Source organism: Sander lucioperca, chromosome 4 (assembly GCF_008315115.2).
Source record: "Sander lucioperca isolate FBNREF2018 chromosome 4, SLUC_FBN_1.2, whole genome shotgun sequence".
Taxonomy (NCBI): Eukaryota; Metazoa; Chordata; class Actinopteri; order Perciformes; family Percidae; genus Sander; species Sander lucioperca.
In genome coordinates this window covers 28,295,178-28,320,112 of record NC_050176.1, presented here as the reverse complement: position 1 = coordinate 28,320,112, position 24,935 = coordinate 28,295,178, and the positions used below count along the sequence as shown (strand labels likewise).

General features: G+C 39.8%; 1 protein-coding gene across 7 annotated transcripts; it reads left to right on the top strand.

Annotated features, from left to right (window-relative positions):
• The first annotated feature begins 4,057 nt into the window (after positions 1 to 4,057).
• Positions 4,058 to 24,624, top strand: rbm47 (RNA binding motif protein 47). 7 transcript variants are annotated; one of them, XM_035999991.1, is made up of 7 exons: positions 4,058 to 4,282; positions 15,393 to 16,260; positions 16,392 to 16,719; positions 17,181 to 17,204; positions 17,715 to 17,921; positions 19,781 to 19,971; positions 21,321 to 24,624. In XM_035999991.1, the coding sequence occupies exons 2-7, from the start codon at positions 15,424 to 15,426 to the stop codon at positions 21,570 to 21,572; spliced, it is 1,839 nt and encodes a 612-aa protein (XP_035855884.1). In that variant the 5' UTR covers positions 4,058 to 4,282; positions 15,393 to 15,423; the 3' UTR covers positions 21,573 to 24,624. The 7 variants fall into 7 exon arrangements, with proteins under 7 accessions (XP_035855884.1, XP_031141751.1, XP_035855886.1 ...); XM_031285891.2 differs by having other exon boundaries at positions 17,712 to 17,921; XM_031285892.2 differs by lacking the exon at positions 4,058 to 4,282 and adding an exon at positions 11,455 to 11,577 and having other exon boundaries at positions 17,712 to 17,921.
• The last annotated feature ends 311 nt before the right edge of the window (positions 24,625 to 24,935 follow it).

The following is a 24,935-nucleotide window of genomic DNA, read 5'->3' as shown; positions in this document are numbered from 1 at the left end:
CTTGGCAGTGATTGTAGCACCTAAACACACAATGGCCCTGCGCTGCCATTGGTTAGTGACAAGCCACATGACTGGAGTGTCAGCTGACAAAATTCTAGGCAAAAGGGGAAACTTCTTTCATCAGGATGGAAGGAAAAAAATGTAGAACTTTAATGTAAGATCTTGTGTGTGTGTGTGTGTGTGTGTGTGTGTGTGTGTGTGTGTGTGTGTGTGTGTGTGTGTGTGTGTGGGTGGGAGGGCAAGGCTCTCGATTTGTGCTGAGTCATTTTTGTTAATCATAAGTGGGACACTGGGATTGGTTGACAGTAGTGACAGGATGTGAGGTGACCCTTTGAATGAGGAAGTGCTACAACAGAACAGAGCAAGGCACAAGTGCAGTCGTACTGTCTGATGATTTTTAGGCAGAACAGCAATTTTACACTCAACATAGGACTGCTTAGTGTAAAGTCAGCTACAGTTGAGCAGCCAGAAAAAACTGTCAGATCAGATATTTGAGTCTTTACATTTTCATTTTACTTTCAACACTTGACTTGAACAAACAATACTTTTGTGTGATACTGACCCTGAAGTGTTTTATGTTATTTGATGTAAAAGAAAAAAGGTGCTACTAAAAATGTCAGAGTGGAGCAGGACATTACAGTAATTAATTGTATTTCTTAATACATTTTTTATTTAGTTTTGAAAGTTCCATTAAATTAGTTTTCACGTTGTGTGAGCTGGTTTAGTTTCAATTTCTATTTTGTGGAAATGAAATAGCTTGTCTTTTCTTTTGTTTCAGTTTTAGTTATAGTTAAATTGTTAGTATCACAATCTTTATAAGACCTGCATGAGGACCCTGTAATTTGCATTAAAAGACAAAAACTTTGATATTGTTTTGTATGTTGTATTAGTTGTAGTCTTTTAGTCTCGCTACTAACTCTGAATTCTGTTTCATTTCACAAAAGTAGTTTTGTATTTTTTCATTTATGATCATTAAAGTGGAGTAGAAGGAGTATACAGAAATAAATGGAGATGTTAAAAGGTTGGTACAGACAGACAGACAGACAGACAGACAGACAGACAGACAGACAAAAGGTTAATGGTCAAAACCACAGCAAAACACAAGCACAGACACTCATATTTGTTTCTTTTTTTAAAGATTATTTTTGGGGCTTTTCCCTTTATTATATATGACAGTGGATAGAGAGGAAAGGGGGGAGAGAGTGAGGGGAAAGGATGGCAGGTCAGATTCAAACCCCGGCCTCTGTAAAGGACTGAGCCTACATGGGGCGCACACTCTACTGGGAGAGCTAGAAGTCACCACATATTTGAAGTGTTTCTGACTCTGCCCAGCGATAATGTTTGACTTAATGCTGAAATCGCACATGTTTTAAAAATGTAATGCTGGTGCCTTGTAGAACATAATAAGGTTTTTGGTCAAACAGGACACATTTTATTAACACAGTGTGTTGACGTTAAGTCAGTAAGTTGCAATGACCCACATCTTAATCATTTTATAAACAGAATTATCAGTTTAAAGGGCAACTGATACGAAGTGGAAACTGACACACAATATAGCATGTGAATGTGTGTGTTAACAGGCATGTGTGAGAGTGACTGACACCCATATCTATATGGAAACCTTTGGAAAATAAACATTTTATAGTGATATATCGGTCAGTATTATTATTTTTCTTGCACAACAAATATTGTGTGATTAAGATCTGGTCTGTAGGACAATAAATGCTCATTTTAAAGATGAGAGTAACAGAAAATATAAGATAATAGTGAGTTTTGAACATTATGAAAATCATTAAAATTAATTAAAGGCAATGCAAGTTTATTTATATAGCACATTTCAGACATGGAGGAAGCTCAAGGTGCTTTAGATATGACATTTTAAAAAAACAGGTAAGTCAGAAGAAGTGCATAAAACTTATTTTTACATAAAGAAGTTTAAGGACACAGGTAGGAAGAATAAAGTTTAAAATAAAAAAAATAATAAAAAACAGATAAAAAGGCAAAGTGCAATTTCAGTTAAAATGTATTCATGAACATAAGTCTTTAATTTACTGCTCTGCAATCTCTTTGTGTATATCTGCAAACATGCACAGCTATACTATTTGATGCTGATATCCATGAACGTGTGTATCTGTGTATCCATTACTCTCACTTTAGTTGGCAACAAGATGGCAGACACAAACGCAGCAGACTCTTCTTCAGACTTTAACACCCTACCATCTGTCTCAGTGACCATTGTAAAGCTAAATGTGTGCAGCTTCTTACGGTTGGGTTCATTTCAGACCAGTCAGGCCAATTCCCTGCATGTCTCTCTGTTTGTCTCCATGGCTATCTTAAACCGCTATCTTCAGTGCATGACTTGTGACTTCATCATAATCCCATTGTGTTTTTAACTACTAACTACTGTTACTACTTTCTCTTTATGTGGTGTCTTCCCACTTAAACACATTCAGCTGTCTGAGGAGGGGCATCTTCCTCTAAGCAGTATATAAACATTTTCACAAATCAGAATCAGATTTCCAAGTAGATTTTCATATCACAAGAAATGTATGTTTGGTGCATACAATAAACATAAGAGGCAATAAAAAATAAAAAAAGCTTTTTCCTTGTCTTGGGACCTATTGTGCTGTACAAATAAACTTGTCTTCACTTTACTTGATATGTGTGTGTGCATGAGAGAGTGTGTTTGTGTGATACAGTGTGCTGGTAATAAAGTCATCTTGGTCTTTGAATGCACGCACTCCACCTTTAAAGTAGGTTTATGGCTGCATACGGCCTTCACTTCAAGCTTATTACACCCTGTTGGGGGAGAGAATACGTTTCTCCATCTGTAAACTTTGAACTGGCTTTCTACATATATTGTGTGTGTGTGTGTGTGTGTGTGTGTGTTGCCAAAAAGGCGAGAATCAGTGATTGCATGTCCTTCATTAACAGAGTCATTGGTTAATGTGTCACTTGTACAATGGCAAGAGCACATATACACACACACACACACACACACACACACACACACACACACACACACACACACACACACTTGTGCTGGAGTAGAACGACACCCCGTCTGATGAGAGTATGTAGGCCTTGTTCTCCCCTTTAGGGTTGTTTAAGGTTATGTAGCCTACACAAAAATGAAAGCTTATTAGAATTTGTCAGCTGAAACTAAATCTGTCTGGTCCTGCTAACACCATGATCCATAGCCAAGTAAAACTTTTGGCTACAATGCTGATAAACAATTATGATTCAAGATTTTAAGTCTATATAGACCTATGCCTGAAGATATACAAAAAAGTAACAAGAGACCATCTTGCGATGGGATCACACCAGCCACGCCATATTGGGCCAGGATCCCTTAACTTTCAATCTAGCGCCAACATCAGGTCAAATGTTTCAATTTGTCCAAATCTTTGGTTTATGACCAAATACCTCCAAAAGTAATGACATTCCTATCAGCCTCAGCTGTACTTTAATTGTAGTGCAAATTATCAAATGTTAGCATGCTAGCAGGTTAAACTAAGATGGTGGACATGGTAAACATTATACCTGATGAACGCAGCATGTTAACATGTTAGCATTGTCATTGTGGGCGCATGTTAGCGCATGTTAGCATACTGACGTTAACATTTAGCTCAAAGCACCGTTTTTTTAATGCCTTTATTAGAGGGATGCCGCTCACATGTAGACTCAAAGTCTTTCAGAAATAGTTTCTTCAGCATTATTCTTTTGTGTTTGAATTCTGACTCAGATTATTATTATTATTTTCTGGACTGGTCTATTCTATTTCTGTAAATATGCCTGCCAACTTAAACACGAGCTCATGACTTTTCCCTGATTGGTGTCAATCATCAGCTTTCATCACACCCTCTGCCCTTTTATCCCTTACCTTCCCCCTTTGTCTTATTCCTTATCAGCTGAGAGAGAGAGAGAGAGAGAGAGAGAGAGAGAGAGAGAGAGAGAGAGAGAGAGAGAGAGAGAGAGAGAGAGAGAGATTGAAGGAGGGAGAAAAAAACGTGGGGGGTTACCTGTGCTGAGTGGCCCCACCTCTCTCTTCTGGTCATTGAGTAAACACTAAACCACCTTTGCTTACATCCACACTCAAACACCCAGACCTTGCGCAAGGAGACTTTCTTACAGCTGCAGCCTGTCAATATCAAAGAAGAGTGAGTGGACGGAGAGAGTATAGTTAGACATAAGTGTGACTGTGCAAAGTGACAAAACACACCTTTATCTACATCTTCTAGGCCTGCTCGTCGATATCTACGCTCCTCAGTTTGGGATACAGGTACTGTGTTAATTTTGACCCGCAAGTGTCTTTCTGTCTTTTTGTAGGTCTCTTTACTGAAAACATCTCTTGTTTAAGTCACTTTAAAAGTGTCATCACTTTTAATTGTTGCGTCACTTTGTCATTTAAACATAAAAAAAATGATCTCTTTTGACCCTCAAAAATCTTGATCGTGTAGTCTCGAAAAATCTGATTACCAAGCTTGGGAGCAACATTTTGCAATTCTGAAACTGTTGGGTGTCTTTATGAGAGATTATATGATAGTAAAAATGTTGGGAAGTACTTTTGTTTCATATCGTGACCCTCTCTATCACAAGACCTTACAGTCTTGTCTTGTTGCCTATTTTCTCTCTTCTCATCTGGCAAAATGAAATCTGGCATTTTGCTTCCTCTGGACAGACTTCCCAGTTTCGCTGCTTTATCAGAGTCAAAATGATTGGAAACAGACAACAAAGGCACTTAAACCAATCAGTGATTGAAATGGAGATCAAGATGTCCTTACAATGAAACCAGTGGAACCAGCATGGCACTGTATGTGTGTATATGTGTGTGTGTTTAGCGTGGGGGGTAAAAAATGCTTCAGTGACTGCATGGAGAGGCTGGTATTATTATAGACCATAGACTTCCGGGTTCTCCATCATATAATATGTGGACTTTTACCTTAGTGAGGTGAGCTGTTTGTTTTGTGTGTGTGTGTGTGTGTGTGTGTGTGTGTGTGTGTACGTGTGTGAGACAGAAAGAGACAGAAAATCCAGCGATCTGCTGCTAAATTTCATTCATTTAAGTTGCATTCAAGGCCAAACATGCAGAGAAAAATGACAACGTTCGTTTTTAATGATTCAGTTAAGTTTTTTAAGAGACTATCTTAGTTACAATTAAAACAAAATGATTATATTGACATAAATGCTATTTCAGTTGCATGTTTATGCAATTCTGCCACTGTGGGAGTCTGACACGCTCTCTTACCTGTGTTTGTCGACAGGGATGGCCGTTGTTTGATATTAAGTGTGCATGAAGAGATTAGCTCTTTAGTAAGCCTGTGTAGTAAGTGAAAGAGTGAAGGATGCTAAAAAAAAAAAAAAATGAAGTTATAAGCAAATACGACGATATAGGTTGTTTATTCCTTCCCTCTAATACGACCCACAGTAGCGTTTCATAAGTAGCGCTGCTAGCAGTAGCAGGAAATACGACACAAAGTAACATTTTCCATCCTCATATCTAAACCAGAGAGCGTAACAGTCGCGGCGTTAATGTTGTGAGATGGTTGCAGTTTGGTTACATTTAAGCACAAAAACTACTTGGTTAAGTTTAGAAAAAGATCATGGTTTGGGTTAAAATCAGTACATTTGTTACATTACTTCACATCCGGTTATGCACGTGGAGCAGACCGTGACATAGTTAATTTGTTTCATTCGAACCTCGGTCTCGTGGGTGAAAGTCCTGTGTTTGTTTGGCCCATCCACCACCACCTGTACGTCCTTACATAAAATTTGACGCTCTTATACTTTGTCACCTTACTTCCTGTTTTGCTCAGGTCATAATTACTATGGCCACTTTAAATATGTGTCTTAATTGCTGCTTGAACAAATGACTTTTCAGGGGAGGGCAGTCCCCGATATCACTAACTCTCCACTTGCCTCATATCTTGCCCACACACACACAGGGGGCCACTAAAGCCTTTATCACGAGTGTGTGACACTGTCAACGTCAGTAGTAATTGTCTGAAACAATGTCTGCTATGGCCTTGAACAGGCTAGCTGATTAGCCTGAGGAATGTGTTTGCCTAAGTGCTAAAGCTAAAGCAGCTCTTATGATTAGGACTATGAAGCTGTGTGAGGGGACATATGTGACAATATTCAGTTGTAGTTGATCTTACTCTTCTGTCATGCTTTTAAATTAAGACTGAATCCAAACCGAACCCTTCTGTTTATAATAAGTGCAAAAAGTTTAATCAGTCATTATCAATGCTGGTGCTGTTATTTAAGTTGAAAAGAAAATGTGAAGACGAAGGCTCTTTGTTAAATCACTTAAAATCATAGTGTTTCAGTAAACATGTGAAGGTCCTGAAGGCAGGGGGGCTCTCAGAGTAAATGAACTGGAATCATCCCTCCAAGATGATGTTGGAGTGTGCTGAAGGCGGTCACTCCGTCTGACCTGAAATACTTCAGGCCAGTTTCTCTTTAAAGGGCTTTTTAGCTCTGAGGGAGGCCCGGACATTTGGTCCCCTCCTCTGTGTTCCTTAGCCTCTCTGGCTGCTTTCCATCTGGTCTTGTCCTCCTCACCCTGTTTCTCCCTCCCTGCTGCTCTTCTTTGAGCTTGAGTGAACCATAGGAATGAGGGTGACAGGTACATGGATGGAAGGAGAGAAACAAGACTAGGTTGTTGGTTATGGTTTTTTGTGTGCAAAAAGGAAGAAATTTGTCATTGTTGTTCAATGGGGAAACTTCAACACTCGAATGACCAATGGTGTAACTTCATTACCCACTCAGTGTTTGATAATCAACTAGAAAAGGCTACATTTTCGGAAAGAAAGTTTAAACATTTGAAATAAAAAGAAGTCGTGTTTGTGGCTGCCTGGCGAATGTAAGTCCAAAATTCACTCTCCTTTAAGCTCTGTTTTTGGTCTCTACCAACTCCTGAAAAAAATATCTGGTTTGGTGCAGAGCAGGTAGTATAGCATGACTGGCTTTAAGAGCTTTTTCTCAGAAAACAGCTACCTGCTGTTATAAGAGCAGTGAGAGTTAACCAAAAGAGTGAAGTTGCAGGCCGATCAGCTAAACGATGAGCTAAAACTCGCTAAGCTCCATAAAACCAAAGGGAGCTACAGATTCAGGTGATAATTCTCTGTAGGTTCATCACTACAAGTGACCCCCTTTTTTTTTGTTATTATAAAAATATTGATTCTAGCCAGTGTTGAGTGACTTTGAAGTCAAAGTCCTGAAAGAAATTGAAATTATAAAAGTCTGATCTGGGAGCGTATCTCTGAAAGTAGATGAAAAGATTAAGATGTCACTTTGGGGTCTGGGACATTGTGATGGATATTTTTCACAATTTTATAACATTTTACAGACCAATGATTCAAGAAGATTAAACAATAACAAAAGTAGTTGTTAGTTGCAGCTCTAATGTTGCTTGCTAAGCTACTGTACAGGACTGTGTCTTGGTGATATATTGAATTCCGTTTCCAGTGACACATCATCAAGGGACAGACAACAGATATCTTAAGACTCCAGGATAATGCAGCTTTCCTCAGTGTGACTTAATGCTTCATCCTGCTTCATCCTGTCTTAGTCAGCATGCTGACAGTTGAACTTGGTGAACCACAGTGTGAGGACATCATGTGTCCTGAAGGGTCAACCACAGTTCTTGCTTCTCTTCTGTCAAGTTCATTGTTTCACTCGATTGTGTTCATTTACTGCAGCCGACAATGATAATGCACGCGTGCAGGAGATACTGGGACTAAATTTCCTTTGTGTTGCTTTATGTTTATAGTCAGCAAACAACTATTTCTAATATGTTCCTGCTTCACATTTCAAGGATAAGAATCATGTAAGTATTTTTTGGACACAGTAAAGTTGTGTAAACTACCTGAAACAATAAAGAAGTTGGAGATACCAAAAATCCCAGCAGGAAGCTTTTGTTATGTTCCTAAAGCATTTTGTCAGTTTCTGCACTTGTCTGAGAGGAACTACTTCCAGGAAAACACAGCGTGGGACTAAACACTGTGGTGTACTCCTCCAGGTTGTATCGCTCAACAGAAATAAACAACAGGACCTCTGGTCTTGTGACACGCTACTCATTTACTTGGATGACTTGTGATAAAAGAAGGCAGTCATACAGGCTCTCCAGCCAAGATACTGATTACCAGCATTGCTTTATTGCTGACTTTCCTGCCTATTCACATTTATGTGTGTGTGTGTGTGTGTGTGTGTGTGTGTGTGTGTATTTCAGCTTGAACCCAGAGTCAGTTGCAAAGTTATAAAAGAAAAAAATATAAAATTCAGTAACAAATAGAACTCAGTAAAGTTTGATTTCTAGTCTGCCATCATGAACAAAAATCAATCATGAGCCATAATGTGTTTTTATCCATAATACACACTATCTCTGTAAACTTGAAATTTAAAGCACAAAGTTGGCAATATTATATATTTTCTTATTGTCAACAGATCAAAATTCTCACAGAAAAAATTATTTTAATCCGTGGCTGATAATTGTCCCTAACAAATGCACAATTTACACCTGTTTGAGTAGTGTTTGCTAGAAACTACAGGGCTCAGCTACTTTAGAAATTTACTGAGCCTGTTTAAAAAATGAAAATATGTATTTGTGACTGTGAAAGTGTGTGTATCCAAATTGGCTTCAGTCTGAGAGCCACAGACAGGGTAGGGAATTTGTCGACATTAAGAAAAATATAGAATAACGCCAGTCTTATCCTTCAGTATTAGCTCATTTTATTTATTCTTTTATATTTATATATATTTTAAAACACAGACAAATCAAGACCTGATCAAACCTGAAGCAGTAGGTGTATGAGGTGTGAGGTTTTACGGTGTGTTTGTGTGTCGACAAATGATTTAGTGAACATGTACAATGATTAAGGGGCGAGAGACAGTAAAGGTTTTTCCTCCATTTCCCGGGGTTTATTAGTGGGGTTCAAAGGTTAACCGTTGACCTGATGGACTGTGCGGTCGGTCACCAGAACACCTGAGGCCTTTGATGTGTGTCTGAGTCCTGATTGGCTCTCACTAATGGCTGACAGTTAATCTTTGATTTAGATTGACCCCCTTGGCTTAAAGGAAGGCCTGATGTTACTGATCTGTGATCCTGCTCCCTAACAATCTGCACTTTTCTAACTTTTGCACACACACTTTTACATACATATTTGTACACACACACACACACACACACACACACACACACACACACACACACACACACACACACACACCTTTACGGAAACACCTTTTTGCTGTAATTCATTTTCAGTTCACTACTTGCAAGTCATGGTAATGGATTTGACAGTTTTTTTGTCAATTTGTCAGTCAATTGGTAGGTGATTAAAGGTGCTACAGTCCATATATAGGTCTCTATCATTTGTGCTTTAATCTCTTCTTTTTTGTCTATCCGTCATTCTCTGGTCTTTATGCTAAATAGACTTCCTTCTTGCCTGTTTACTCAGTGGTTAAGGAGTGGGGCTGGTTTCAATAGCAGCTGAAACTCAGCGCACTGTTGACCACACACTATGACTTTCATCTCTCTCTCTCCCTCTCACCCATTCTGCACTCTTTGTCCCTCATTCCCTCTTTCCTTGCTCTTTTCAGAGCCCTGAGGGGAGTTTTTAGACAGAAACTCTCAGAGCAAGTGACATTCTCTCATCTGGCTGTTTTTCGCTCTGTTGTCTCTCTATCTGCTCTCTTGACTGCTCAGGAAGGTGTGTGTTGTTTGCTTAAGTTAAGCTGTGCTAGGAACATGTTCCCCGTTGTCATGTAAAAAAAAACACACGTGACACATACAGACACACAGTAGTAGTCTTGTGCTGACATGGTATCACTTGTCAGACATAAATCACTTTTGTGGTAACTCCTAGTCAGAAGTTCCAAATGTCCACTCAGAGTAAGACAACAACATGAGGAAGTTTGAACGTTTCCTGCCGTTTTTTTCAATTTCTGCAACTCTAAGCAGAAAACCCTTAAAACCCATGAAAACTACTTTTCCCATCAGCCCCCTCTCCTCCCCCCATTAGTTACAGAGTGAACATTTGCAGGTTTGGTGTTTCTATTTATCAGCTGTGGAAGACATATTCAGATAATTTAAGTATTGATACATTAATGTAAAAGTATTATCATCATAATATACTTAAAACAGTATTCATTATGCAGAAAGGCATGTCCCCTTTGACTGATATATACTTATGACATTATTAGATTCATACTGATGCATCATTGCATACGTAACATTTTACTGCTGTAGCTGTTAGAGGTGGAGCCAACTATTTTATATACTGTAAGGTGTTTTAGTCCAGTGGTTTCCAACCTGGTGGTCAGACCCCTCCAATGGTCCACAGGATAAATCAGAGGGGTCATGAGATGATTATTGGAAGAAAAAAACTAAATTCTGCAATACAAATCTGTATTCATTTTTTGGACTTTTCTGTTATCTTTGCTTTTCTTTAGCAAAGAATAAATATTGGATCATGTTACCTCGTTGGGGCTAAAAAAATACTGAAATGAAACCATATATGTGCAGGGAAATCTCTCTTTGGTGGAACTGCTAACGACTTAAAGACATCTGGGACAGGATGAAGGTGCCTCAACAATTTTTAAAAGGGGTCTCAAGCCAAACACATTGGGAAACACTTATTTAATCTTTAATGATTAATCTTATATTTTTAAAATATAGAATTAATGGGGTGACCTCTAGCTCACCCAGTAAGAGCGTTCACCCCATGTTTGCTGAGTCCTGCAGCAGTGCAGGTTTGACATAGCTACGCCGCAGGAAACTGCCGTGACCTAACGCGACACACACACAGAACATCGAAGGTGTGTTGTTTTTCACTCTTGACATGTGGCTGTTGCCACAGCCAGAAGAAACATTTTGTTTCAAAAGAAGCTGGAGGCAGCAAAAAAAAACGCCGCTGGCTAAACTATTTAAAAATGGCGGGTTTGTTCAGGACACCCCCGTCTGTCGCTAGTTCTCTTAATACATCCATGGTTGCTAGCGATGATGATGCAGTGATTAGTGACCAATCAGTAGTCTGCAGGTTTTCACGTCACCTTTTGGTATTGCCTCAGCTCGCTTGGAACCTCGACGGAGGTAATACTAAAAAAAGTACCTGTTAGCAGGTACCAGGGACTTTTTTCGTAATGGAAAACCAAAAAAGGCGAGTAGAGTCGAGGCGAGTCGAGCAGGTACCATGTAATGGAAAAAACGCCAATAGTGGACTAAAAAGTCAAATGAAAGTAAAGCACAAGTATCACAGTAAAATTGTACTTAATTACACTACTTTGACACATAAATAACTTTCTACAAATCAAAAGTAGGGCTGGGATCCTCCCACAGACACATACACACTCACCCAAAGTACTGCTTTTGCTCCACCCTCACCAACTCTCATGCTTGCAGCTTTGTCTCAGTGTGTGTGTGTGTGTGTGTGTGTGTGTGTGTGTGTGTGTGTGTGTGTGTGTAGAGGAGGCTGGCCTCTGTGCTCAGTGCCCTGCTGTACCTGTCTCTCATGGAGGTGGACTAACACTCCCAGAGCAGGCGGCCAAGCAGCAGAGCGCTGTGAAGCAACAGGGGTAGCTATATCCTCCCATCTGACCACTCTCTGCTTCTCCTTCCTCTTCTATTTTCCACCAACACCCTTCTGCTGTGATATCCTCCTCAATATGTCTGCATTGTTTAAGTCTCACTTCCCTCTCTCTCACTCTCTGATCCTTTAACCTTGAATGACACGTTTCATGTGACTGTAGACTGTAAAGATTATTATTTAACAGTTAATTCTATGACGTTGTCTAAAATTTGAAGGCAGGCTTAAAAAGTACATGCATGACTCAGCTGATGTTTTATTATTATCTATCGGGTGTGTGTTATGTGCTAAAACAGCAAGATTGGAATGTTTGAAAGCGTTGATGTTTCATTGATCCTCTTCTGCTGCATTGTGACCTGGTTTTTAGGGGCTGCTGGGAAGTTGTGTCCATGTGTGTGTGCATACAGCTAAGATGGCGGCTTCCTTAGGCCTATTTTCTTCAGTACACTGGATCAGGGTCACTCAGGATAGAACAGCAAACTAAGAGATGCATTGTTCCTTACTGTGGACTGAACACACTCGTTTTTTCTTTGCTGCATAATCTGCAATAAATTGGTAGCCAAAAAAAGTTGTGTTGGCTTACAAACTTCTGAATAAGAAGAACACATGACATCAGTGTTGTTTTAACGTCAGGTCGGTGACATAAATAATGAAATGTTCTTCCTCTTACTAGCTGTCAGGAACTTTAATAATCCCATGCCTCATTTGCTTATTTGAGGAAAAAGATGGAATGGCCAGCAGTTTGTGTTTATGGTATAATCTGGAGGAAGCCAGTAAAAGCCATTTTGTCTGCTCATAAAGCAATTCAGTCACCAATAACATGCTGTTAATACGTAGAGAATCAGGTGCTTCTATCAATCATAAACACAATGTAATATACAACAGCTCCACAGCAATAACTGGAACACTTTAACCTGGCCGGTTGGCACTGTGTTACCCCATCAAATCCTTGCTCTTTAACTTAATTTGCAGTGTGCAGGCCAGCCAGCTCTTCCCTCTTGTGGGTGAGTTCATAACCTTTGACCAGGTGAACTTTTGTGTCTGAGCTTTGAATGGCTGTGTAGGTGATGTTTGACATAATATCTGCTAGCTGTTCCTGTTGTACTTCAACAAAGAAATCCGACATTGTCATGACTTTCCTAAATTCTAATTTTGTAATAACTGAGTAATAACTGAGACGTCAACTGTAAATCGTTCCTTGGGAGTAAAAGTTGCGATTTGCGTTTGTCACGGTTAATCATCTACCTGTCGCTGCCTCAGTTTTCTCTCTCTCTCTCTCTCTCTCTCTCTCTCTCTCTCTCTCTCTCTCTCACACACACACACACACACACACACACACACTTGTGTACACACATATACACATGCTTGCATATGAGGCCAGAGCTTTCTAGGTGGAGATTTACAAACAAATTATTGTTTTTTTGTCACTTTATATTCTTTTCTAGATTTCCTCTTTCATGTTGCATTACTTCCGTACTTCATTTGTTCAATTTTGTCACCTTTTCTTATCTTTATTTTTCTGTTACAGTAACACACTTACCAAAAGACCCCCCCACACTAATATTATTCAAAGGAAAAGAGCAGCTCTAATAGACTGGGTTTCGCTTCGCTTTTGACACATCGAGGGCTGTGATTTTGTGAGTCTCTCCTAGAAAAGGAAAAACTTAGCACAACATTGGTCCACACTGAGGAAGTTAGGAATATCTCCAAGTGGTCAAAAGCAGGAAGAAGGTTACCTCAACGCTAAGACAACACTCAGTTTCTTGTATTTTTGACACACACAAACTATCCAGTTACGTAAAGGAGTTTTTTAAGAGTTATACAAAGTGTCGACCTCACAGTGTCACATAGCTTCTTTTTTTTATTATCAACGAGTAGAACTCCCAGAGTGAATATTGTCCTCCCTTTGTCATCAGTCTGGCAAGATAAGGCTGATAAGAGATGGAGTCATATTAGCACTTCACACGATAGAATTAAACAGAGGGAGGGCATGTCAAGCTGTGGAGAGGGAAAGCAACACAGACATAAGAAATAAAAAATCTGTTAATACAGTAGGCTGTTGGGAAAACCTGAGTGGTTTTTTTTCCTTTTTGAGTGCAATAAAGGGAACTGTATCCTAGCTGAGCAGAATCAGAATGCATCTCTACAGACTAGATATCCGCATGACTCAAAATTGATATTTTTTATTAATCTAATGTCATCTTGACCTACAGTATGTCACCATCAGCAACTAACTACTGGCTAAAGATAGAGGGAGGAAATAACATCCTGTCCTTCCCCACTCTTGGTTTTTGCTGTCTTTTTTCTCTCTTTGCCCCTGTTTAGACCTTATTTTCTTGTGTATATATGGATAAATTAATGAATTAATAGTTTACTTCAACCAGAAACATAATAATTAATTTGTATGGTATGTCCGCAATACATTTTCTCATGATATTTAAAGCATTTTATTGTATTGACATTTGCATAATTTTCAGTTCTCTGTGGACAAGTGTGTGCGCTACTTTGCAGGTAATTCTAAGTCCTCCAGCCTTGGGCGAACTAACAAGTGAACAGGTGTGTGTGTGTGTGTGTGGGTGGGAGAGTGGGATATTGGGTCAAGTCAAATGAGTGTGCGCGTTACCATGGTTGCTGGGCTTAGTAGCATTTTACCTTTGTTGACTGCCTCACCTATTTCCGTCAAAGTCCAGGCAATCTTGTGACGTGCAAAAACGCACACACACACACACACACACACACACACACACACACACACACACACACACACACACACACACACACACTGCCTGTTTTTTTTTGGCCTGTTTGCTTACATGACGTTCAGTCTGACAATATCTAGTTTGTTTTGTAGTCTGCTGTGATTGGCTGCCTCAGTGTTATACGCAGCATGGAGATTTTGGGGATTTAAAATGGATTTTTCTGTTCTGAATGCTGGCAGTGTTGGAAAATAACAGAGTAAGAGGTTTATGCTTGGGAAGCCGATTTCTGATTGTTCTCTGTTCCTCTTATAGGGCTGTAGCTCTTAATGAAGTGGCACACACACACACACACACACACACACACACACACACACACACACACACTATATACGTAACACTTGTGATAAAGGGGTTGAAAGTCAAACACCCTCTTGTGGTGAGTGTGCAACATATCATGTGCAAGATAGATTAATATGCACAACTTTTTGTCACAGCATGGAACAAGTGGGGTCATTTTTAACACAAAATTCCTCATATAGCTTAACTCCAACTTGTCTACATTACTGCTGACACACACACACACACACACACACACACACACACACAAGCATGTGCACGCACACCCACGTGCACACACACACACACACACACACACACACACACACACACACACACACACACACACACACACACACACACACACACAATGAGCATGTGACCGTAATAGTCGTACTTAGTGAACCTTGAGCTGGAGGTTTCAGGGTTTATAGCCCTTCATTCTCTCTGATAGGGGCCAGAGGTCAGCAAGGAACCTAAGAAACTCAACAAAACAAGATTGTAAAACCGCTGATAGGGGAAGGTGCCCTGGGGATTTATAGATGCTGTATTTTCATTGTTCTGTCACATTATGTGCCTTGGTTAGTTTGTTAGGTAGCTAATCTTGCATGTGATTGCACCTGCAAAATGATAATCATCAATCATCTGAACATTACCATGCTTTTCTTATTGTTCTTCTTCTTGTGTTTCCTGTTTACTCTTGGATAGTAGTTGTGGTTGATACAATTTACTGTAATTTAATAAACCTGTCTCTCTTTGCCCTATTCAGGCCCCCGATCTGATTGGATGATTTTGTCAGAATGACAGCCGAAGATCCTGCTTCCTCCTCGACCATGAGCAATAACGCTGCCTCTGCCACACCCTCAAACCCTGCCGGTGCCTCCCACCACTCTCTGCATGGACAGATCAACATCCCTGAGGGAGTTGCAGGTGCTCCTAATGAGGCTGCACTGGTGTCCCTGATGGAGCGCACTGGCTACAGTATGGTCCAGGAAAACGGTCAGCGTAAATATGGCCCTCCTCCTGGTTGGAATGCTGCATCTCCACCACGGGGATGTGAAATCTTTGTGGGCAAGATCCCACGGGACGTTTATGAGGATGAGCTGGTCCCAGTGTTTGAGTCCGTGGGACGCATCTATGAGATGCGGCTGATGATGGACTTTGATGGGAAGAACAGAGGGTATGCATTTGTGATGTACACAGAGAAACATGAGGCCAAGCGGGCTGTGCGTGAGCTCAACAACTATGAAGTGCGGCCCGGGCGGCTGCTGGGGGTCTGCTCCTCCGTGGACAACTGCCGTCTTTTCATTGGTGGCATCCCCAAGACCAAAAAGCGCGAAGAGATCCTGGAAGAGGTCTCCAAAGTGACAGAAGGGGTACTAGACGTGATTGTTTATGCCAGCGCTGCAGACAAGATGAAGAACAGAGGCTTTGCTTTTGTAGAGTATGAGTCGCACCGTGCAGCCGCCATGGCTCGCAGAAAGTTGATGCCTGGACGTATTCAGCTTTGGGGCCACCAGATCGCAGTGGACTGGGCTGAGCCGGAGATTGATGTGGACGAAGACGTTATGGAGACAGTGAAGATTCTCTATGTCAGAAATCTTATGATGGAGACCAGCGAGGAGACGATCAGACAGGTGGGACTGGCTTACTGTTCAGTTTAGAGGTTTCACAATGTATGCATGTGTTGGGTAAAAACATACAAGATAGGAAGAGGTACTATAGCCTACCATTCTTAACCAATCACCCCTTTTTCTCTTTCAACCAGGTGTTCAGCCAGTGGAATCCTGGATGTGTTGAACGTGTGAAGAAAATACGTGACTACGCCTTCGTCCACTTTACCTCCCGGGACGATGCTGTCATGGCCATGGACCACCTCAATGGCACAGAGGTGGAAGGGTCCTGCATCGAGGTGACACTCGCCAAGCCAGTTGATAAAGAGCAGTACTCCCGCCAGAAGGCCTCCAAGGGAGCTTCTGCCACTCCAGAGCCTACTCAGCAGAGCTACGTCTACCAGTGTGATCCCTATACATTGGCCTACTATGGTTATCCCTACAACACCCTAATTGGACCCAACAGGGAATACTTCGTCAAAGGTTAGAATTCATTGTTTCTGCTTTTGTACCAGTAAGAATCGGAATCAAAGCCACAGTGTTTCTTTGAAAGCCATCTATTTTTGTAAATATTGGTGGCAGAAGAAACTCAATGGACCAATGCACTGCTAATGACATTCAAAAAGATGCTATTGTAGGAACAATGAAGAACACACCCCATCAATAGGGAGCTATGATTTTTAAATGGTCATGATGACTAAGATAATAATGATTTAATCTTTGATGACTAGAATTTCATTTGACAAACGTTTTAAAATCTTAACTTGATGAGGGTTTGTGGCTTAAAATCAGAGACTTGTTAAAAGCAAAGAAAAAACAAGGTGATGGACTAATGAATGCTAACCCCATTACCTTTGATGATTGATTATTTATGGTCTTTGGGTGGTAGCTGGAAAATCTATTTGACTTTCAACAATCATTGTGTTTTGGTTTTCTCTCCAAAGGATCCCCAATGATACAGAACAATGGTAATCTCTCACATCCTTATTTCTACTTATTCCTTGAATGAACAATAAGCTTTCTTGCCATGTGACAAACTATACGTTTTCTAACACCATCCTTTTCCCGCTGTGCTGTCACCTCCCATTTCATGCTGGGTTATTGCAGAGATCGCAACAAAGCTAAAAACATCTAGGAATACCATTTCACAGTGCCATGAACTTGCATAACTGCATCTAAATAGTCAGAACAGTGTTCAGGAAAAAGGCCAAACTTGATCCAAAGAACTCCAAACAAATCCTGAGCTCAATCAGATATTATTGAAAAAACTTTGTAAGAAGATTTCTGCCTTCAGTTAGAGCTGAAGGACTCTTCTTGCTACCCGAGTCCTGATATCTGGAGAGTTCTAAACCCATCATAAAATCTTTACTACTACTTTACTTCTTGCCCTACACAACTTTCAGTACAAGTTGCCCCTACTGCCCAAGTCCTAAACCACAACCCCTGTCATCATATTACTTTAATTGTATTTTAAGCAGGTACTGTGCGGGGTCGTGGTCGTGTTGCTGCAGGTAACCGTACCCCTGGACCACGGGGGTCGTACCTGGGGGGTTACTCTGCCGGTCGTGGCATCTACAGCCGCTACCATGAGGGCAAGGCCAAGCAGCCCGAAAAGCCCTATGAGCTGATGCCCAGTCTGGAGCTTGCTGCTTCCGTCAACTCCGTTGGCATCAAACCTGGCACAAGTCAGTGAGATAGATATATCCATCCATATTCTTGCCCATCTCAAAAGCCTTTATAAAACCTTCCAGCTCATAATTTTATGTCTCTCTCTCCTATGTGGTTTGAGGAACATTTTGTAAATCAAGATTATAGTTGTTGCTGGATGGTCAGGCGCAAAAGGACTTCCTTTTTCTCAACAGCAAATGATAATGACACTATATATCTGTCCTTTCTAGCATGACCAGAAAGTAACTGCTATGATTTGTTCCTCGTTCTGTCCTTTTTCCTCCATTTCAAAAAATTGTCTTACCTGGTGTTTGGACCAAAAACAGCACTGTGTTAAAAGAACACAAGGGGCTCAAGGTTGGGGGCGTACTGTGAGACGATGAAACATGGTTAAAGGCTGTCAGATGCCGAAACACTGCACAGTGGTTTAAAATAGTATGAAGAAGGATTTCACAATTCTATCATTTGATACTCTTTTGGCGCCTCCAATACAGTGCTTTCATTCAACTGAATAAGGAAGTCATATTTTTCACACAGTGCTGTTCCAATGCTTCCAAAATCTCCTTTCACATTTCCTTTGTATGCACTCAACTCCAATTTTTTTACTGAAAGGTGGCTGACAGTAAAACAAATGCAAAAATATTTGCTGTATCTATTCACGATGTGAAGTTCTTTTTGGACGTTAACTCAACGAGTTTTATTTTCTGTAGGAGCAGCTGCTTTAGCTTTGTTAGCGTTACAACACTTTCAGTCAAGAACGGAGTTGAAATGCAAAACTAAACGCACAAACTAAAGATTATTTATCTTCTCTTTTCTATCGTGTCTATTCTGATCACTGAAAGGATAATACCAGTGTTATGTAGGGTTGCAGCCCATCTATTGCTGTATACATTTAGTCGCCATGATCATTATCATTTTGTTTTGTTTTGTAAATATGAGGTCTACCGTGTAAAACATAGGCGGAAATTAGCTGCTGCCCCAGCAAAGAAGAAATGTGGGTAAAGTTTTTAGGCTTCTTTTTAAAGGATTCATTTCTGGTTATTTCTTCCTTATTTCCCCAAAACAGTAAACCCAAACCCAACTAACATAAGGATAAAACAGAAATTCTAGGAAAAGAATTCTAGTAGGCCTACATTTGTATACAGTAGAATAATGAAAAGTAGAAATTTTAATGATAGAAATGCAAAATAAAAATAGTAAAACACAAACTGGTATTATTCTTTAATCTTAAAGTGTATTACTAAACACAAAAGTGACAAAAAGTCTACCAGAATGTTTTTCATCATAACTTTTAATATTGAACTATTTGCTGTTGAATGTTACGTATTTGGTGATCAGATGTCCATTTCATAAAGTGGACGTTTTTGATGCTCCTTCTGGAAGGATTTGACCCTAATCTGGAGCTCGGCCTTAGTCTCGAACTGTGTGGAATCACAGGATCCCCACCAGATTGAAAAGACTTTTGTCCATCTGAAACAATGACTGACGTTGTGCTCGCTCTGTGTGTGTGTGTGTGTGTGTGTGTGTGTGTGTGTGTGTGTGTGTGTGTGTGTGTGTGTTGCAACATTGAGGTTAATCCACAGTTGAGCACCATCCTAATCCGAATCACACCCCAACGCCAATTTGTGTAACTTATTTTTTTTCCCCCTTCTTAACTAAATTGTTTCCTTCAACCTGTATTGCTTTAGCAGTCACTCCTTTCATAGATTACTATCAGATCTAAGTATGCATGTTGCTGATTGAGCATGGGTGCATATGTGCTGTTATTTCATACTGTATATTGTGAATGTAAACATAACCATCTTTTGCTATACTGTTGTCTGCAGTGGTTCCATCTGTTATCCAAGCTCTCATTCTTGTGTCTCTTTATGTGCAGTGGCATTGCCGACTCTGGGTGGGCAGTACTCAGTGTTCAGCACGGCTCCTGCAGCCAAGCTGATGGAGGAGGGAAAGGTGCACACGGTGGAGCACCTTATGAACCCTCTGGCCATGCAACACCCTGAACACACCACCGCTAGTGCTGCTGCAACCGTCATGCCTGCGGTCTCTACCCCTCCACCTTTTCAGGTGTGCATTATGTCATTGTTTTTCATGCTGAAAGTTAGCTGTAAAATTCCCAGCTCCATCTCAGGGCATGTTGTTTGATGCATCAAACAGTTCCCCTATGGGTACTGCATCCTTCAGTATCTATGGATCAGATTTGACACCAATTTCATCATAAAGCTTAAAAGAGTACTCCACTGAATTAGCATAGCATTAACAATTTGCATAAACTTGTTGGAGTCACAATGGCCATTTTAAAAATAGTATCAAATTTGCTGCAGAAGAACCTAAATATCGTCTTTTTTATTTTACGCATTCTTCTTCTTTGTCAAAACCAAGAACCTACATTACCCACAACGCAACTCTGTTATGCTAGTAACTGCTAATGTAACCTCAACTGTCTAGCCTCAAGCAGAGATGAGGAGGGAACTACAGAGGTCTGATAGGCTTACATATTTCTAACTCCACATCCCCAGATTGTATTTAAGAGTCAAACAAATGTAGTGGAGTAAAAAGTAGAATTATTTTGGTGACTGTGAAGGAATGTATGTTTAGGCTGGTCTTTAAAAGGTTGCGGCCACCAGGGGTATCGATTAGAATGCAGAATGTTTCTTTTAGGTATTTTATTAGGATTAAGGTGTATGTTTTAACAAATGCTTATTAATAAGCAAATACAAAAAACTCAGAAATTCAGTAATACACTATATCTCTGTTCAAAGATTAATTTGCTGCACATAAATGCAGCAATACACATCATGCTAAATCAGCTGAGCAAATAATAATACTGTTAAACTGTAACACACATTGTGTAAGAACAACAAACAATATTTCCAAATTGAGACACGTAAGACAAAAAAGCAACACCTCCGTTAATATGCAGCGTTCTAAACAATTAAACACACTGGCAGTGCGAGGCTCCGCCATTATACAACTTCAAAAATGAGCAGCAACGTGGCCAACAATATTGCGGTGGAATAAACAATGTGACGTTATTATGAAGTAAAACGAACAACAAACATCAGTAATACTTACTGGTAGTTGCACGCACACACTGCAAGAAACTTAGAAACGAGTACAGCAACACTATAACATTATCTATGTAGGCCTATAAACTGCACCGTCTTTCCTCTTCCAAAACTTTCCCAAAACTGAAACTTAGGCTGTCTTCTAGTTTTACCTGCCTTAAGAGGTCGTCCTTTGTCACAACAATAGTTAGCCCACCACTTATTACATGACAAACATTACCTATTTGTACTCTTTCTACTCTCAATTTTTAGGGTGAAACTCAATATTGAATGAATTCATTCAATGAATATACACTTTATAAATCCTCTTAGTAATTATAGTCCTACTTTTTCTCCTGCATTTCCCAGGGCCGTCCTATCACTCCTGTCTATGCCATGGCCCACAACGTACAGCGCATCCAAGCAGCCGGTGGTCTGTATGGAGCTGGATACGTCCCCATCACAAACTACGCTGCCAACACAGCAGCTCTGGCTGCTCTGCAGAAGAATGCAGCCGTGGCGGCTGCAGCATATGGGGGATACACAGGCTACGCAATGCCACAGGCCTTCCCCGCCACAGCCTTCCAGCTGCCAATCCATGATGTCTACCAGACATATTGATTATGAGGGTCAGACCACGACAAAGTTACCCTGCCTGTGACTGAACCACCACCACAACGTCTGTCCCATCATATAGAAACATCACTTGAACTTGTGAACATCCAAAAGCTCTAAAGAAATGTCTTTTGAAGCAAATATTTAGAAAACAGACAGAGAAACAATGACATCTCACACATATCTGTCCAACGCATTCTGGCCTGATCTGTCCAATGTACTGGCCTCAGTATATCCTGGACCCAAGGCAACCATATGACAGGCTTAATTATGCAGCGTCACTGTTTTATAAAACACATAGAGGACAGTCCACTTACTGAGGAAACCTAACTGTATGTGGTGATAATCGTCCCCCAACAATAAGCATTAACTCATAACAACAACCATCTCTCTGTCTTGCTCTTTGTCTCTGTGTCTCTGACCCCCACCACCTTGTTGCTATGGCAACAGAAACACTGAAGGTACATTGAAGTATTTATAAAGAGAAGATACCTATTTAAGGTTTTATTCTCTGTATGTTTCTCTTATTAATGGAGTGAAATTTGTTCTCTGAAGCAGGAAAGAAACACCTTTACCATTTCTTTTGAAACTGTAAAAACGTGGGGGTAAAAAAGAAAAGTTAATTGAAAGAAAGTAAAAGAACAACAGGAACTAAAAGAGAGGATACCACTGAATACAACTGTTTTGGATATACTAATGTTTTGTTTTCATTAATATATAGCCTATTAATTCTACATGCTGTAGGTGATGCTATCCGTCCATGCTGGTTGAATGTGTAAGCTTCAAACATGCCTGTTTGGTACTTTTTGGTTTATTAAGATTTGTTTGTTTTGGAAATGAAGGTTTCTAAGTGTTGTATTCATTTGCTTAGTTTGCTTGTTTTTATGTCTACTCTTTAACTTTTGGAAACATATATCTTGGTTTGTTTGAAGAAAAAAAAAAGTTGCCAGCTAAATAATATTATTTTGGCAGATTCACTGGGAGAACAAATACTAGAGAAAGAAAACTGGAAAGCTTTTTCAACATGATTTATCTATAAGCCTGATAGACAGCGACACCATGTACATTCCCATCCTCATAAAACTGTGCTGACAGGGGAATCAGACTGAACAGATGTTTGATGTTTTTCTCTCTATTTACGTATATCTTTATTATTGTGTTTTTGAATTGTTTTTATTGACTCTTGAAAGGTGAACAAATATGGACAGAAATGAGAGACATTTTTCTATGTGGACTGCAAAACTCTGCCACTTAAAGCGCTCCTGCATTTACCAATGCCTACCAAAAAAAACTTAAGGCTATATACACTCCAACATTTTTAGATAAGAAAGATTATCTGTGTCTGACTACAGTGCCTTACATCTGCATACTGGACTGGAGTTTTCTCCATTCATATTTCCAATCATTTGTGGTATTACTGTGTTGTCGTGAAACAAGTAGGTTTCAGTCTCTGTAATCAGATGTAACAAGGCTACCTCTCTCTTGTAGTCTCTTCTCTAAATGCTTCTGCAGCAACACTCTGTATGTCTGTCTCCTCTTTATTTCTCGTCCTTCAAACTGTGCTTGACTGAGGTGCACTTAAACATATTTATAAAAGGCAAGAGATTGCGACTTTCAGATGAAGAGATAATAAATACTGAGCATGAATGCATGTGTGAACTGGGCTAGTTTGGAGTTTCTCAATTATTGTATGTGTGAGAGAGCTCTTCCTCATGGATAAAGCATAAAAATAACCCTCATGGATGTTTAGCAGACTCTTTTTAAACTCTGCTGTATGTTGAAAACAAGCGTAATATTGGACTGGGAATAACTAGAGCAATACCTCATGCTGAAATATACAAGTAGCCATGCATGTAGTCTATGTGCTACAACACACAAACATAATGGATGCAAGCAGCTGCTGATCATGAAGTCGCACTCCACAATCTTTGTATAAGAGCATGCAAAACATTTGTACGCTGGCTAGTATTTGTAAACCAGTTTTGGTAGTTGTTTTTATTCACTATGTTTAAAGAGAATATCTAAACATTTGCTCATGTTCCATCATTTCCTCAGATTTAAGACAACAATTTACACATAAAACAACATAATGAGTTTGACTTTGAGGATGGTCTGGATCATGACTTTTTATGTCCAAGACATTAAACGAAAAGATTGATTATCCACAGCAAACAAGACATAGTTTTATCATCTCACGCCATCATAGCTACATTGTGCTTCTTCTCTCTCCTCTGAAACTGGATTTGACGTAGAAAGCAAACTGCTGATAACTGCTTTTATTATTTTCTTGTACGATGACAATAAGTCAGGATATATTTAATATATGCATTACGTGTTATGTCTATGAAGTGAGAAGAAAAGGTATAATATATTCTAAAACATATTTCTTTTCTTTATGTACACCTTGTTTAGGGATTAAAAAGTAAGAGTAACAAAAGTAGAGGAAAAACCTTTTTTTTTTTTGCCAAAGTGTCCAATAGTTTTTAAAACATTCAAGGTTATTGTGTTTTTGTCATGTGTAATATTCTGTATGCTATTTTGTACTGGTTTTGGTGTTATGAGTGGGACCACAAAGGCATTCTGGTTCATTTGATCAGTTAAACTAAGAACTAGAAAACTGGTCCATTGCAGTGTTACAATCCATCAGCACTTTGAGCTGTTGGTGTTGCAACTTCGCATGTCAGTTTTGGATAAACTGTTAAAGGTCTGATGATGTTTTAACAGCCATCCAAACGTCATGTGTTAAACAGCAGAGAACTGTGTCTTCTGGTTCTGCCTCCCACTCAAAATGCCTGCTTTACTTTCTATTGCCTGCATTTCATCCACACTACAGCATCCTTGTGTCAGTGGTGTGGACCTATGCCTAGTTTAACATAGGTGTTACTATTTAAACTCTCCCTAGTGTGTGCCTTATTGCCAATATGTGGCCTTTGCTATGCCTATGTAGTCCTATCAAACTGTTTTCTATCTGAAGGTTTGTTTAAAAAAAAAAAGAAGATTGTTCTGTATTGTTATATTTATAGTGATAAAGTAGATAAATAAAGCATTTTCAAAAGGATGCAATACTGTCTTTCATTTTGTTTGTCTACATATTCCCCTTTGTTCAAACACACAGAAACTGACTAATCATGTCAGTTAGCTTCAGTTTTAGGAACTGTATAACTAGAAAGTGCGAAAAGGGTAAGACGTTTTTGAAAGGTCCAGAAGACTTTGACTCCGACCTCTGTGAATGGAAACCCATGCCTGACCTTCTACATCAGCTACTATTAAGCAATGTGTCATGGTGGAGAGAGGAGAGAGAAAGCACAATGTTTGGAGAATGTTTCATAAACTTCTCTGTGGTGGGTCAACTTTACTCTAGAAACATGT

Coding starts and splice junctions, on each gene's coding strand:
- rbm47 (XM_031285891.2), top strand. CDS start 15,424: ATGACAGCCGAAGATCCTGCTTCCTCCTCGACCATGAGCAATAACGCT. Junction 16,720..17,180: donor CAGGGAATACTTCGTCAAAG/GTTAGAATTCAT, acceptor TTCTCTCCAAAG/GATCCCCAATGATACAGAAC. Junction 17,922..19,780: donor TGGCATCAAACCTGGCACAA/GTCAGTGAGATA, acceptor CTTTATGTGCAG/TGGCATTGCCGACTCTGGGT.